This window comes from Eretmochelys imbricata, chromosome 7 (genome assembly GCF_965152235.1).
Source record: "Eretmochelys imbricata isolate rEreImb1 chromosome 7, rEreImb1.hap1, whole genome shotgun sequence".
Lineage (NCBI taxonomy): Eukaryota > Metazoa > Chordata > Testudines > Cheloniidae > Eretmochelys > Eretmochelys imbricata.
In genome coordinates, this window is record NC_135578.1 from 83,086,690 (window position 1) to 83,098,807 (window position 12,118).

At 45.3% G+C, this 12,118-nt stretch overlaps 1 protein-coding gene across 1 annotated transcript in view; it reads right to left on the reverse strand.

Annotated features, from left to right (window-relative positions):
- Positions 1 to 12,118, reverse strand: part of CDH23 (cadherin related 23) — a 498,190-nt gene that overhangs the window by 34,835 nt on the left and 451,237 nt on the right. Inside the window, exons 38-42 of the mRNA XM_077821918.1 lie at positions 8,813 to 9,034; positions 8,597 to 8,716; positions 4,815 to 4,995; positions 2,671 to 2,804; positions 1,289 to 1,498 (exon numbers count right to left, since the gene is read on the reverse strand). Of these exons, the coding sequence (XP_077678044.1) occupies positions 1,289 to 1,498; positions 2,671 to 2,804; positions 4,815 to 4,995; positions 8,597 to 8,716; positions 8,813 to 9,034 (867 nt within the window). The remainder of the gene's footprint in view (positions 1 to 1,288; positions 1,499 to 2,670; positions 2,805 to 4,814; positions 4,996 to 8,596; positions 8,717 to 8,812; positions 9,035 to 12,118) is intronic.

Genomic DNA, 12,118 nt, shown 5'->3' on the forward strand with positions numbered 1-12,118 from the left:
CTCAGTGAACGGCGGTTGCTATGTCAGCTGGAGAGTGTCTCCCGCTGACACGGCACGGCACACATGAGTGCTTATGCCGCTCAGGGGGGTGTTTTTTCACACCGGAGTGACAAAAGTTTTGCCGACATAAGTGCTAGTGTAGACATGGCCTGTTTATACTGTTCTATATACTATATCAGTGGTTCTCAAACCGTGATTTCATTTTAATGGGGTCGCCAGAGCCAGCTTTGGACTCGCTGGGGCCCAGGGCAGAAATCCAAAGCCCGAGCCTTGCTGCATAGGGCTGAAGCTGAAGTCTGAGTTTTTAGGTGAGGTGAAAATTGGGGTATGCAAGGCAAATCAGACTCCCGAGAGGGGTACAGTAATCTGGAAAGGTTGAGAATCACTGGTCTAGAGAAATAGTTTGTTTCCTATTTGGCAGGGCATTATTATGTGGTGTGCCCCTTAAATATTCTTGTTATAAATAATTAAGAGATGGAGGCCTGTGTCAGAGAGTTGTGTCTCTCTCCAGCCACAGCATGTGATGACTGGCATGCAGTGCACACTATGCGTGTAATCTGTAGCTTGTTAATGTTTAAAACATGCCACTTCTTGTGCAGTGCAAAGCAGGAAGCACAAGTTTGTTGTGCTCCAGTGCAAATTGGTGCAAATAATGTGCACAGTCCCCTGCACAGAGTGGAAGTCAGTCTCAAGCCCTTGCTCACTAACTCCCTTACTTAGAAGAGGTCAAGGTAAAAAAGAAACAGGTGTGAGCATTTCTGGGGAGAAACTAGAGGAAGTGCCATCATTGGCATGCAGATGAGTTCTTTAGCTATTCTCTCCCCTCCTAGGCCTCTCAGCTGCTACTGGGAAGGAGTATCTTCCTTGGTGTATGGGTAGTGTCACTCTCAGGAACATAGAACCTGGGTCTCTCACACACCCTGTCTTGCTAATCACTTTTTGCCTTGCACTCATACAGGCAACACTCAAACCCTGTGCTATGCAGAATCAAGCTCTGAATGAACTGCTGGTGTGTCATGCAGTTAACATGTAGGTCTGCATGATTTGGGTTGGTACATGTTTCTTTAGCCAATGCGTGGCAGTATCTGCATCTGTATTCTGTATGCAGTTATGTTTGTACCGCTGCCCGTAGGGCATATGTCACAGCATGTGGGAACACCTGTTACTGTATGTAGTGAATAAAGCCCTTTGCATAGTTCATGTTTGTACCCGTACACGTAGTGTGGGAAGGCCTATACACAGTCATGTGTGTTGCTATGTGTAGATTGAATGAGACCAGGAGACTTACAGTGCCATTGATGTAAAAGGTGTTTTCTGCATTGCCGGCTGTTATGTTAAAGGTCAGGAGAGCGTTCCGCCCACTGTCGGCATCGTGGGCAAGAATGCGGGTCACAAAACTGGAGATGGGGGTGTTCTCGCTGAGTGTGAGATTCATCGGCAGGTTGACAAGCACAGGATCATTATCGTTAATGTCCAAAACACACACTCCCACCATGACCTGAAATATGGAGAAGAGGATTCTGGGTAGCAAGGCAAACACCATCTGCATTTCAAAGTCTCCTCACTCTTTGAATTCCTGAATGGACTCTCATTCTTCTTCCATATCACATTCAAGCTTTGTGCTTCCTTCCACGTAGTCTCATATGCCAGAAATTTGCTACATGACCTGCCATGATCTCCTCCCTCACCAGCTTCAGGTCACTCCTTAACACACAAGGACAGTGAGAGAAAATGGAATACACAAATAAATAAAACAGAAATCAATCTCTAAATAAAAATCACAGAATTTACAAGGAATGTGCTAACCCTACCACTTAGTCATAGCGGTAGCACATCCCCTTAACCCTTTCGCTAGTTGGATTGCAAGCTCTTCGGATCAGCGACCTTGCCTCCATATTTATCTATTTTTGCCTAGTACATGGAGGGCATTCAATAAATAATGACAAATCTGCTTCTCCTCCATTTGAAAGCATCCATAACTCTGCCCCACCAACATCTCTGCTCTAATCTCCTTCAAAACTCTTCCATCTCAGACTCTGTCTGAGGTTCTCTCCTGATAGCTTCCTTCACCTCCTTCGCAGACTCCTGGACTGTAGCTGAGGACCCTGGGATTTGGCCTAATGACATATAACAGAAACAGCAGAGGACCAAAGGCTAAACCTAAATAGGAAGAGAGTAATCAAGTGGTGAACCCAGCTCTACAAATGTGGCCTCCTGAGTCCTGCTTGGGACAGGACATGTCTCTTGTGATGTGGGAGGAGCGGTCTCCTGCAATGCAATGACAAGACTGATGCCATAATTATGAAGCTACTGGCATGCCCCGAAACACAATCCTCAACAACCTCTAGTTCACTGACTAGTGGGCTTCCTGTGCCTGACTTCAGTACATGTCAGCACTTCATTAGGTGACGTAGGTTCAAGGAGGAAGAACCTCTTCAAGCTCCAATTTGAGGCCTAGTGGAGGAAAAGAAAGGGGTGGTGGTTCTTACATAACAGGAAAAGAATGGAAAAGGTGGGAGGGGGGAAAGGAGGGAGAGGAGAGAGGATCAGGGATTCCTTTTTGTTCTCTGGCCCCTCACTTTTCCTACTTGGTGTACAAAGCATGCTGGGAGTGAGATATGTCAGGGATGCCCAACTATTCCAGCCTCATGACCTGCCAACGAGACTCACTGTGGAGCTGAGAGGAGGTGTCCCTCTATCCTTGGCAGCAATGGTGAGATTATAGAATACAATGTTCTCTCGATCTAGCTCGGCGTCCTTCCGAACTCGCAGCTCCCCCTCCACCGGAGAGATCACAAATTCTCCTATAAGAGAGAGGGGGGGGGAGAAAAAGGGCGTTCAGGATATTTTCCAAAGGAGGTTTGCTAGCACCAAGCAGTGAGGAATGAGGCACTCACATCAAGACAAAAAGGCAAGGCCTTGCATTGGCTTCTCTAGTGGGAGTGGGTAGGGCTCTGGGGCATGTAGCTCCCTTGATTATCACCAGTCAGTTTAGGCTCTGGCCATGAAAGGATTTCAACCACACACAGTTGGGTTGGGTCTGTGAAATTAAAGAAAATATTGCCTCCCTTGTCCTATTTTATTTCAGCCAACTAAAGCGTCAATAAAGGGGAGAGGGTCACTTCCCAGCAACCTCCAATCCACACTGATCTCTGCAGGCAGCCAGCAGACACCATACTCTTTCCCCAAATGGTCACTTTGGGCAGTGGCTACTGCTGTGACTCTCCCCAGACAGTGAACCTGATTGTGGGAGTGGCTGGGCTGATGTGCTAGGTTCCCCCATCCAGGACTTGTGTAGATACTGGGGTGAGCAAGAGGTGTCAATACCAGTCTCCTGAGCCTTTCATGAATCAAAGCCATTTCTGTGACAATGACTTAGTTATTGTGTTCTGATCTATAGGACATTTCCCAAGAGATTAGCAAGTGGCACAATCACCTCTCAGGGCAAGCGTACTGTGCCCAGGCTATTTAGGGGACTCTGAAATGTGGGCCAGCTGGCACTCGGGCTGTCCTGCCTTCCAGAAACCTGACTTAAGTAACCATGAAAATGGTGGTGTAAATCTATTCCCTGATGTTTGTTAGTACATATTGCTGCACACACAGTCTGGCTTGATTAGGAGTCTGTGCTGAGCAACGGCCCAGGACTGGGATACCAGGGGTCCTGCAGTTCTGGTTTGAGGTGTATCGGCAGAACTGTGTATATCTGTGGGAAGCCTGCACAAAGGCAGCTTGCAGCAGGCCTGGCTGGAGCCAGGGCCACAGACTCTCATTTTCCCTCTTTTTGTTCCCTGGATTAAACCCAAACCCAAGTCCCCTATGAATAAGCAATAACAGGTTGAAATGGTTCCTTGCAGAGCGGATGCTTCTCGTAACAGGATTTCCTGATGTAGAAACTCCAATTTCTCAGAGAAACAAGTTGAGAAGACAGTTTTTGAAATGCTTCCTGAGCTTTCCTAAACCATTGCAGCCTTTTCCACTCTCTCCCCTGCTCTCTGAAAGGTCTGTGTTTGAAAAAAAAAAGTATATTTTGAATGAAAGTGCTAGTGTGGGGCTCTCTCTTTCCAGGGTAACGGGGTCATCTGAATGAGGAAGGGGAAGAAATCATGGATGCTTTCACCTATTGCACTTGGTCTGGTCTGGATCTCTAGGAAAAGTCATTCTCCTTTACACCCTCCCTTTGCCTGCATCTGTCCACTCAAAGCTGTGATCTGGACTTTTAGCCTGACCCCCTTTATTCAATGATCAGATTGTGCAGCTGGACTTTCTACTGGTCTTATACATGGAGTTGGGCCTGTATCCAAACATATAGGTGCAGGTTCAGTGGACAAGAGAGAGTGTATGTGCAGAGAGGTATTTGTCAGCAAACAGCTGTGTATACACAGGGAGCTGTGTGAGTGGACCCAGGGATATACACAAATGGGCGTGTGCAACAAGAAGTGTGTATATGCATTTAATTTACTTACAGGCATGTCTACAGCACTTATCAGTAGCTGAGCACTTCACACATAATAATGACGTCCCCCTCATAACACCCCTGGGAAGTAGGGAAATTCATTTATATACTGAGGCAAGGACACTTGAAGTGACCTGCCTAAGGAAGTCTGAGGCAGAGCCACGAATAAAATCCAGACAGTTTCTGAGTACCCGTCCTGCCCCTTACCCGCAAGAGCATCCTTCTTCCTCAACCTGTACTTACCTGCTTGTGCATATGTGGGCAAGAGCTAATGCAAAGGCATGTGTGTTCGATGGGTGTGGGAGTAATCCAAAGGAATCCCGGATATTAGCTTCTGCTTCTCCCCTCCATCCCAACTCACCAAGAGGGTCCCCTCCTATGATGCTGTACTCCACTTGTCCACTGGGCCCTGAGTCCCCATCATGGGCCAGGAAAGTCCACACCCTTGGGCCAGGCTGACCTTCTGTGATGTCAAAGGGTCCCTCGTAGGCTCTTGGAAAAGTTGGCTGGTTGTCATTGATATCATTCAGGTTCACCAACACCTGCAGTTAAGACAAGAATGTATACAGTGAAGGAGAAACCAGGGAGAACAGTGGAAGCAGAGCCCACCTTTTTTCCTCAGTCCCAGCCTGTGGTATCTAATATCCTGGGCAGAGGGTGTGAAGCAGGCACCGTGACAGAGGAGTCAGGGAACATTCTTCCACAGATTGTTTTCTTGGACTAAAGTGGTGGCACCTCCTTTGTCTTCTCACTTTATTAAAGGTCTCTGTATGTTTGTTTAAAACATTCCAGGTTGTCTAGGTCATATTCAGTCTGAAGCATAAGCAAAACACTTCTGGATTTGCTGTTTTCAGAACATACTGACCAAGGAGACAGCAAATTATCTTCCTCTCTTTCTGGTTTACTGAGCCATCCAAAATTCAGCAGAGTCACTAAGTTTAAAATTAACATGGTGGTTTGACCCTGAGCATGCTGGTCATATTATGGCTGTGTTCTTGGCCAAACTAAATATAGTACGAAGAAAACAAAGTTTGTATGCGTAGGCAAAGAATCTGCGGATCCCACAGATTTGTGATGTCCCTGAAGCTTTTGCTGTTTAGCAAAGTCCAAGTAAATCACTGCCCTGCTGTCTGATTGGCTCTGCAGCTTGACAGGCTGAGAGAAAAACAGCACCAGCCTCCTTCTGATCACTGACATGTTATTCTGGTACTTTAAAAACAGACACCACTACTCCACTGTAAATGTTGAAGCAAATTAAAGCAAAAATCAGATGATTTACATGTTTTCTGCAGCATATACAGATATAAAGATGGACAAACTGACTACCTGAGTTATGCTGAGAAATGGATGGGTAATGAGGAATCCTAGGCCTTACAGACAGACAGTAACAATCTCAAAAACTCCTCTGACCACAACAATCATCAGCTTGATGTGGAAGACCAGGTCCCCATATGAGTTTGCATACAGATGTCTTTTTAGTAACCCGTTGCTTTACTTCTCCTTTATGTATCATACACTCAAGAGTTGTTTCTAGCAGTGTGCAAACCTTAAAACCTCTGGAGTTTGGGTGCTTATCCAAAACAAACCGAAAGGCATGGATACTTTGCTGAAGCGTATCTCACTACATGAATCTCTTGGTGCTGTGCGTTTCTTTTTCCTGACTAGATGAATTATTTTTATTATTCTTATTTACTAATATTACAGCAGAGTCTATGGGCCTCAGCCAAGATCAGCCCCCATTGTGCTAAGTGGTATAGCAAGAGGGAGTTTCTGTCATGAAGAACTTACAGACAAGACTTGCAAAGGATTACAGAAAGGAAATATTATTATCCCTGTTGGATTTTTTTTTTTTTTAAACAGATGACCAACGCACAGAGAGATTAAGTGACTTGTCTATGCTCACTCAGGGAGCTTGTAGGCAGGGCTGGTAGAGGAGCCCAGATTTCCCTAGTCTCAGTCCAGTGCCTTCACCACAAGCCCACCCTTCTTCTTACAATCAGGTTTCTCGTGCGAAAGTTCAAGGTAACAAATTTGAGATTCACTTTCTACAAATATTTGGCAAAGAATACACTTAAAATTCACAGTTTGCACAAACCTTCTTGCCAGTAAATTATTCACCAGAATATTCACAGAAAGTGAACCCTATGGGCGAGGGAACATAGCTGAAGACAAGAGATTTACAAACTGCAGGCGAATATTTATACAAAGTCGTTCACAGTAGATACTCAGCCCTTATTAGATTGAAAGCCTAACAATGTTCTAGCACATTAACATAGTATTAGGGAAATGGAAGTCTGAGACTGGATGGCTGGGTTTTCCCATTGCTATTACTTATTATTGTGATTTATTACTTCCATTGTGGTAGCACTTAGGAGCCATAGACATGGATCAGGACTGTGCTAGGCACTGTACAAAGGCAAAGCAAAAAGATGGCCTCTGCCCCAAACAGCTTATAATTTAAGTACATACTGAAATATACATAAACAGATATTCCAATTGCACATGGTAAAAACAGCGATGAAGCCAGTTTAAGAATTATGGTTGAAGTTCGGAGGAGATGTGATACCATTCTGGACATGGAGAGATGTTGCCATTTGACTCCTTGAGTTTTGTTTTAAGTTGCAAAAGAAAGTTGGATGGACTATTCCAGTGGTTCTCAAACTATGGAGCAGGCATCCCAAGGGAGGAGTGGGAATGTGTTAAGGGAGGCATGAGCTTTGTGTTTTAATTTTTTTAATTAAAGAACTCTGGCTGTCAGCCCCGGGTGGCTGGGGATCATGCAGAAGGGCTGTGCATATCCGAGAGGCGAGGTTCAAGGGGACAGCTGGAGCCCCACCCCCAAGCTTGGGCTTTCCTCTCCCCTCCCAACAATCCTTCACCTGGAGGTGGTGGGGCTCCAGCTGTCAGCCCTCTGGTAGAAGTAAGGGTGGCAATGAGGCACTAAGTCTCCTGTGAAAAGCAATATTGACGAATATCACTTTTCACATCACCATCATTACTTCTGTGCTGCTGCTGGTGTGGTGCTGCCTTTAGAGCTGGGTGCCCAGCCAGCAGCCGCTGCTCTCTACTCTGCCTTCAGACCTGGGGACAGCATATGTACTTGTGGAGGCAGGGTACAAACGACTACAGACACAAAGAAGGGGGGTACAAACAAATAAGTTTGAGAACCACTGGTCTATTCAATTCCAGTAAAGAAACATTCTCACCATAAGTTGCCCCTTTATACCCTCACCTTGACAACCGTGTCCAGTGCCGGTCAATAAGGATATAGCACAAATGGAAATGATCCAGACAAAGGCAACAAATGATTGGAGGCCTGGACAGACTTTCCCATGGGGAGATTAGAAGAAATGGGAATGGTAGGTTTAGAAAGGAGATGAATAAAAAGGTGACTTGATAGAGGTATGTAAAGTAACAGATGATGTAGAAAAGCTCAGCCAGGCTCTGCTATTTCTCCTTCCCAAATACAAGAATAAGGGGACACCCAAAGAAAAGAAAAGGGGCAATTTAAAAAGGATCAAAGGAAATAGTTTTTTTTCTAAACACAACAACACACAAATAATCAGGTTAATTAGACATGTAAAAACATTCTTCCTTTCATTAAGGAAACACAGCAGCTGTTTAACAGGACACAACAATCCTGCACAACAGCTTAGACCAGGAAGTGATGGAGAATGAAGGTGTTAGTTGAAAAGTCTGGGGAAATTTTGACGGCTATAACCAGGGGCTACAAAGTAATATGGGTGGCGGATAATATTAGAAAATGTGGGGTGATCTGATGATGGAACAGAAATGGCTTATGTCTCAGCCCATTTATTCAGTGTGAATCTGCTGCTCCCTTTGGGGGGGGGATCATCGCAACGAACTCACCCCCTTCCTGTTCTCTTCCATATTTTGCAACAACATTTAGGATAATAGCGTGCAGCTGCCACACATTGTTGAGCAAGGATTACTCGACAAAATGACCTAATCACCCCAGATGTGTAGAACTATTTGCACTCCATAGAAGGGGGATATGAAACTTCTTAAAGGGGCACTACTGCACAGAATGTTGCAAGCCCCACCCCTCCAGCTTCCCACAACATCCCTCTCTCTAATGGTCTCGAGTAATTGTGGAACACTGCTCCCATAGCAGCTACATACAGTTGTAGTGGTTGTGAGACGGCGTGATGGGATTGGACACTGGTCTGTGGCAGTGACAACCAGGGTGTAGCGTCCATGGCTGATCTCATAGTCCAGCTCCTTCACAGTGCAGATCTGCCCCTGAAAAGACGCACAAGAGTGGTGGGTTGTCTAGTGTGAGTGAAACTAACCAAACAAATGGGAGAAATAAGGTAACGGCATGAAGTTGTTACTAACTGTGGTGCTGTTTATGTGAAAGGTGCCCACGATATTCCCCTCTGTGATGGCGTATGCAACTGTGCCATTGGGCCCTTCATCCCGATCCAATGCCTTGATGGTAATGAGGGTGGCGTTGAGGGTGGCGGGGCCCTCATCCAGCGTGACTTCATACTGCTGTTGCTGGAACACTGGAGCGTTATCATTCTCATCCAGGATAGTGACGCACACTGTGGTAGTGGCCTGCAGGCAAAGAACTAACACAATTAGTGTCATGTGCTAAAAGAAATGTACAAGTTCTGGCTGCAGCTCAATGATCTGGCTAGGGGTTGGTGGTGCAATGATCACAGGATGGAGACTTCTTCTAGAGATAATAATGGTACATGTGAATTATTGCCAACAAAAAACTATGCTTTTCATATCTGTTGCACTTTTCATCTGAGGATCTCAAAGCACTTTAGAAACAGTAGCTAAGTAAGTCTCACAATAGATAAGCATTTAACAAATCGGTAAACTGAGGCCAAAGAGGCTAAGTGACATGCCTGTTGTCGCACAGACCTTGCCTAGTTTGGTTTCTTCCCCTGTTTTACTATTGCTGGTAGCAACACTGGGAGTTGTACTGGAAACTGGATCCTGCCTAACCCTGCTCAGAACAGGCCTACAGGACACTGTGGTTAAAAAGGAGGCCCTGACTCTGCACCAGAGCTTCTATTGTTGTTACCAGGGATGGCAGCAACAATAGATAGAAAAAAAAAGTCTAATGTTGGCACTGCCAGAGCAAATCAGGGGAAGAGCTAGAAATAGGATGATGGATTTCCAGTCACATGTTCTAACCACTAAGCCATAGTCGTCCACTGTTTAAACAGAGTGTTTTTAGAACCCTTCCAACTTCTAATAACAGTGACCAAGTGTCTGGAAATTTTTATTGCATAGTCTTTGTGGTCAGTGAATCACTGCAAGTTCTTCCAGTCACATCTCAATGGTAGATGATAACTGAAGTGCACAAGGACTGTCAGGATAAGAACTGTAAATCCATCAGTCTTCTTAATTATGCCCTTTCTTCTTTTAACAGGAGAAACATTCGACAAATGACAAATGCACCGTAAGTCATGCAGAGATGAGTTTCTCTTATTCCATTGGCTGGTGATGGACAAAAACATTTCTCAGGTGGGACACTTGGCAGGGGGGCTGACTTTTCTCCTATGTCTCAATGGAATGCTCCTGTCCTCACCGGTCCCAGTTCTCTGAGCGAGAGGAGAAGGCTGGAGAGACATTTTTACTCTGTCTTGTCACCTGCCACAGGAAATCTCACTCTGTAAGAAAGGCATGAAAGCGGAACATGCCAATCTCACTCTGGCACAGGTCGATGAGAGGGTGGGCGCAGTGACATTAGCACCCCAGCTGTGCATGTGACACAGGAAGGAGTTAGGGTAAATTAAAATGGGATAGTTGTGGGTCCCTCTGACCAGATTTTAGTTGCAAAAAACACTTGACTTTGTACTAAATCTCTCTCTACTCAGAAGCCTCTTGTCCCTTAGGGAATAGTTTTCACAAGAGCTCTGCAAAAATTTTGCAATAAAACCTCAAACCACACAATAGTCAGGTGGTTTCCTCTTTCCATTACAGACTCAAAATTCGGGGCAAGTGAGTTGGAGAGTTTCTCTACTGGGTCACACACGTACTCCTTTTCTTTTTACACTTTGTTGGTTATGCACACCAAGCTGGCAGGCAGCGGGAGGGGCAGGAACACAGTCTCTACCCAATAGCCTGTTGCAGTTTTACAGGACACTGCCACTAAACCTACATTTTATTGTTAAGATATCTCAACCACTCCTCCTCTTCTCTTTGTTCTTTCAGCAGGTTCATAAACAACTTCCCCTTGACAGTGCCTGTCTGGTGCTGCAGGCAGAGGAGCTCTGTGACCAAGGGCTTGTCTACACTTACCAGAGGATCGATGCTGTGGCGATGGATGCATCGGTGATTGATTTAGTGGGTCTCGTGAAGACCCGCTAAATGGACCGCCAATCGCTCTTTCGTCGACTCCTGTACTCCACCTGATCGAGAAGAGTAAGGGGAGTCGATGGGAGACCATCTCCCATCGACGTCGCGTAGTGTGGACCCCGCGGTAAGTAGATCTAAGCTATATCGATTTGAGTTACGTTATTCACGTAACTCAAATTGCGTAGCTTAGATCAACTTTTCCCTTTAGTGTAGACAAGGCCCCAGCGAGTCATTACTCTCTTCCTCCAGTGACCCTAATGCTGCACAAACACTAACCTTAAGCCCCAACCCTACTGCCTGCCTTGGTCACCTCTCCTCTTGACAGTGCTCATTCGGTGCTGTAGCCAGGTAGGCACTGTTTAGATGAACCTAACCCGTTTTGACCAGGCATAGGTAAATGATCTTGCCTGAGGAAGCCATTGTGTGGAGGGAGCCACAGTGCAAATCTCCAGCCAATATTGCTTCTGATCAGAAGCAGCCCCTACTATTCCAGTCCTGACCCGCTACATATCCCCAACTTTCTCAAAGCACCTCGGCCCTGACCTGAACTGTCATTTGCTGACTCATTTCAACCAAATGGGGTTGAAGTATGCAAAGTAACTGGAAGGAGTGAGAGACAAGTAGCTCTGATGCCATAGTGTTCCTCTGCCTGGAGCCCCAAATAACAGTGTGTGGAAAGCAGGCTTTTCTGCTCTTCCGGTTTTCTGACTTGCCACCAAAATCAAAGGGATTCTTCCCACTGATGCCTAGACTGCATTCCCTGGCATTTTAGAGTTAAGTCATCCCTGATCTTCTAAAGTTATTGCATTACAGGCAGACAGACTAAGGGAGAAATGCCAAGGAATTAAGTGTTAGGCTCCACTTTGCTTGGCCAATTAGCTTCGCTAACCTTGTTTGATCCTTGGGCCCAGTTTATAGGTAACTACAGCTGATTACTTTAGTCATAATTTTGATATGAAACAAGTGGAACTCATCAATTTTGGCTATATTTTACTTTGAGATTTTGAGCTTGTTTGAACCTGTAATTCAAAATGAAACTCAGACAATAGATGAGGAAATTGCAAATTTAAGTGGATCAAAATCAAATGTTTTCTTGACACGCCGTGAAGCAAAAGCAGCGAGTGCAAAACTTTTGCTCAGACTGGGAACAAGGTGCAAGCCCTTTTTACTCTACAAAAATGGAATGGTGAGGGGTGAGGGGAAAAACAGCAGGGCCCCTTAGAGAGATCATTTTATCTTACTCCAAATACTTAAACAGAAAGAGGACATTAGGTTAAAAAAAAAGTGAAAATGTGACTTGCGTATGCAATGATGTGCAAAGAAGGC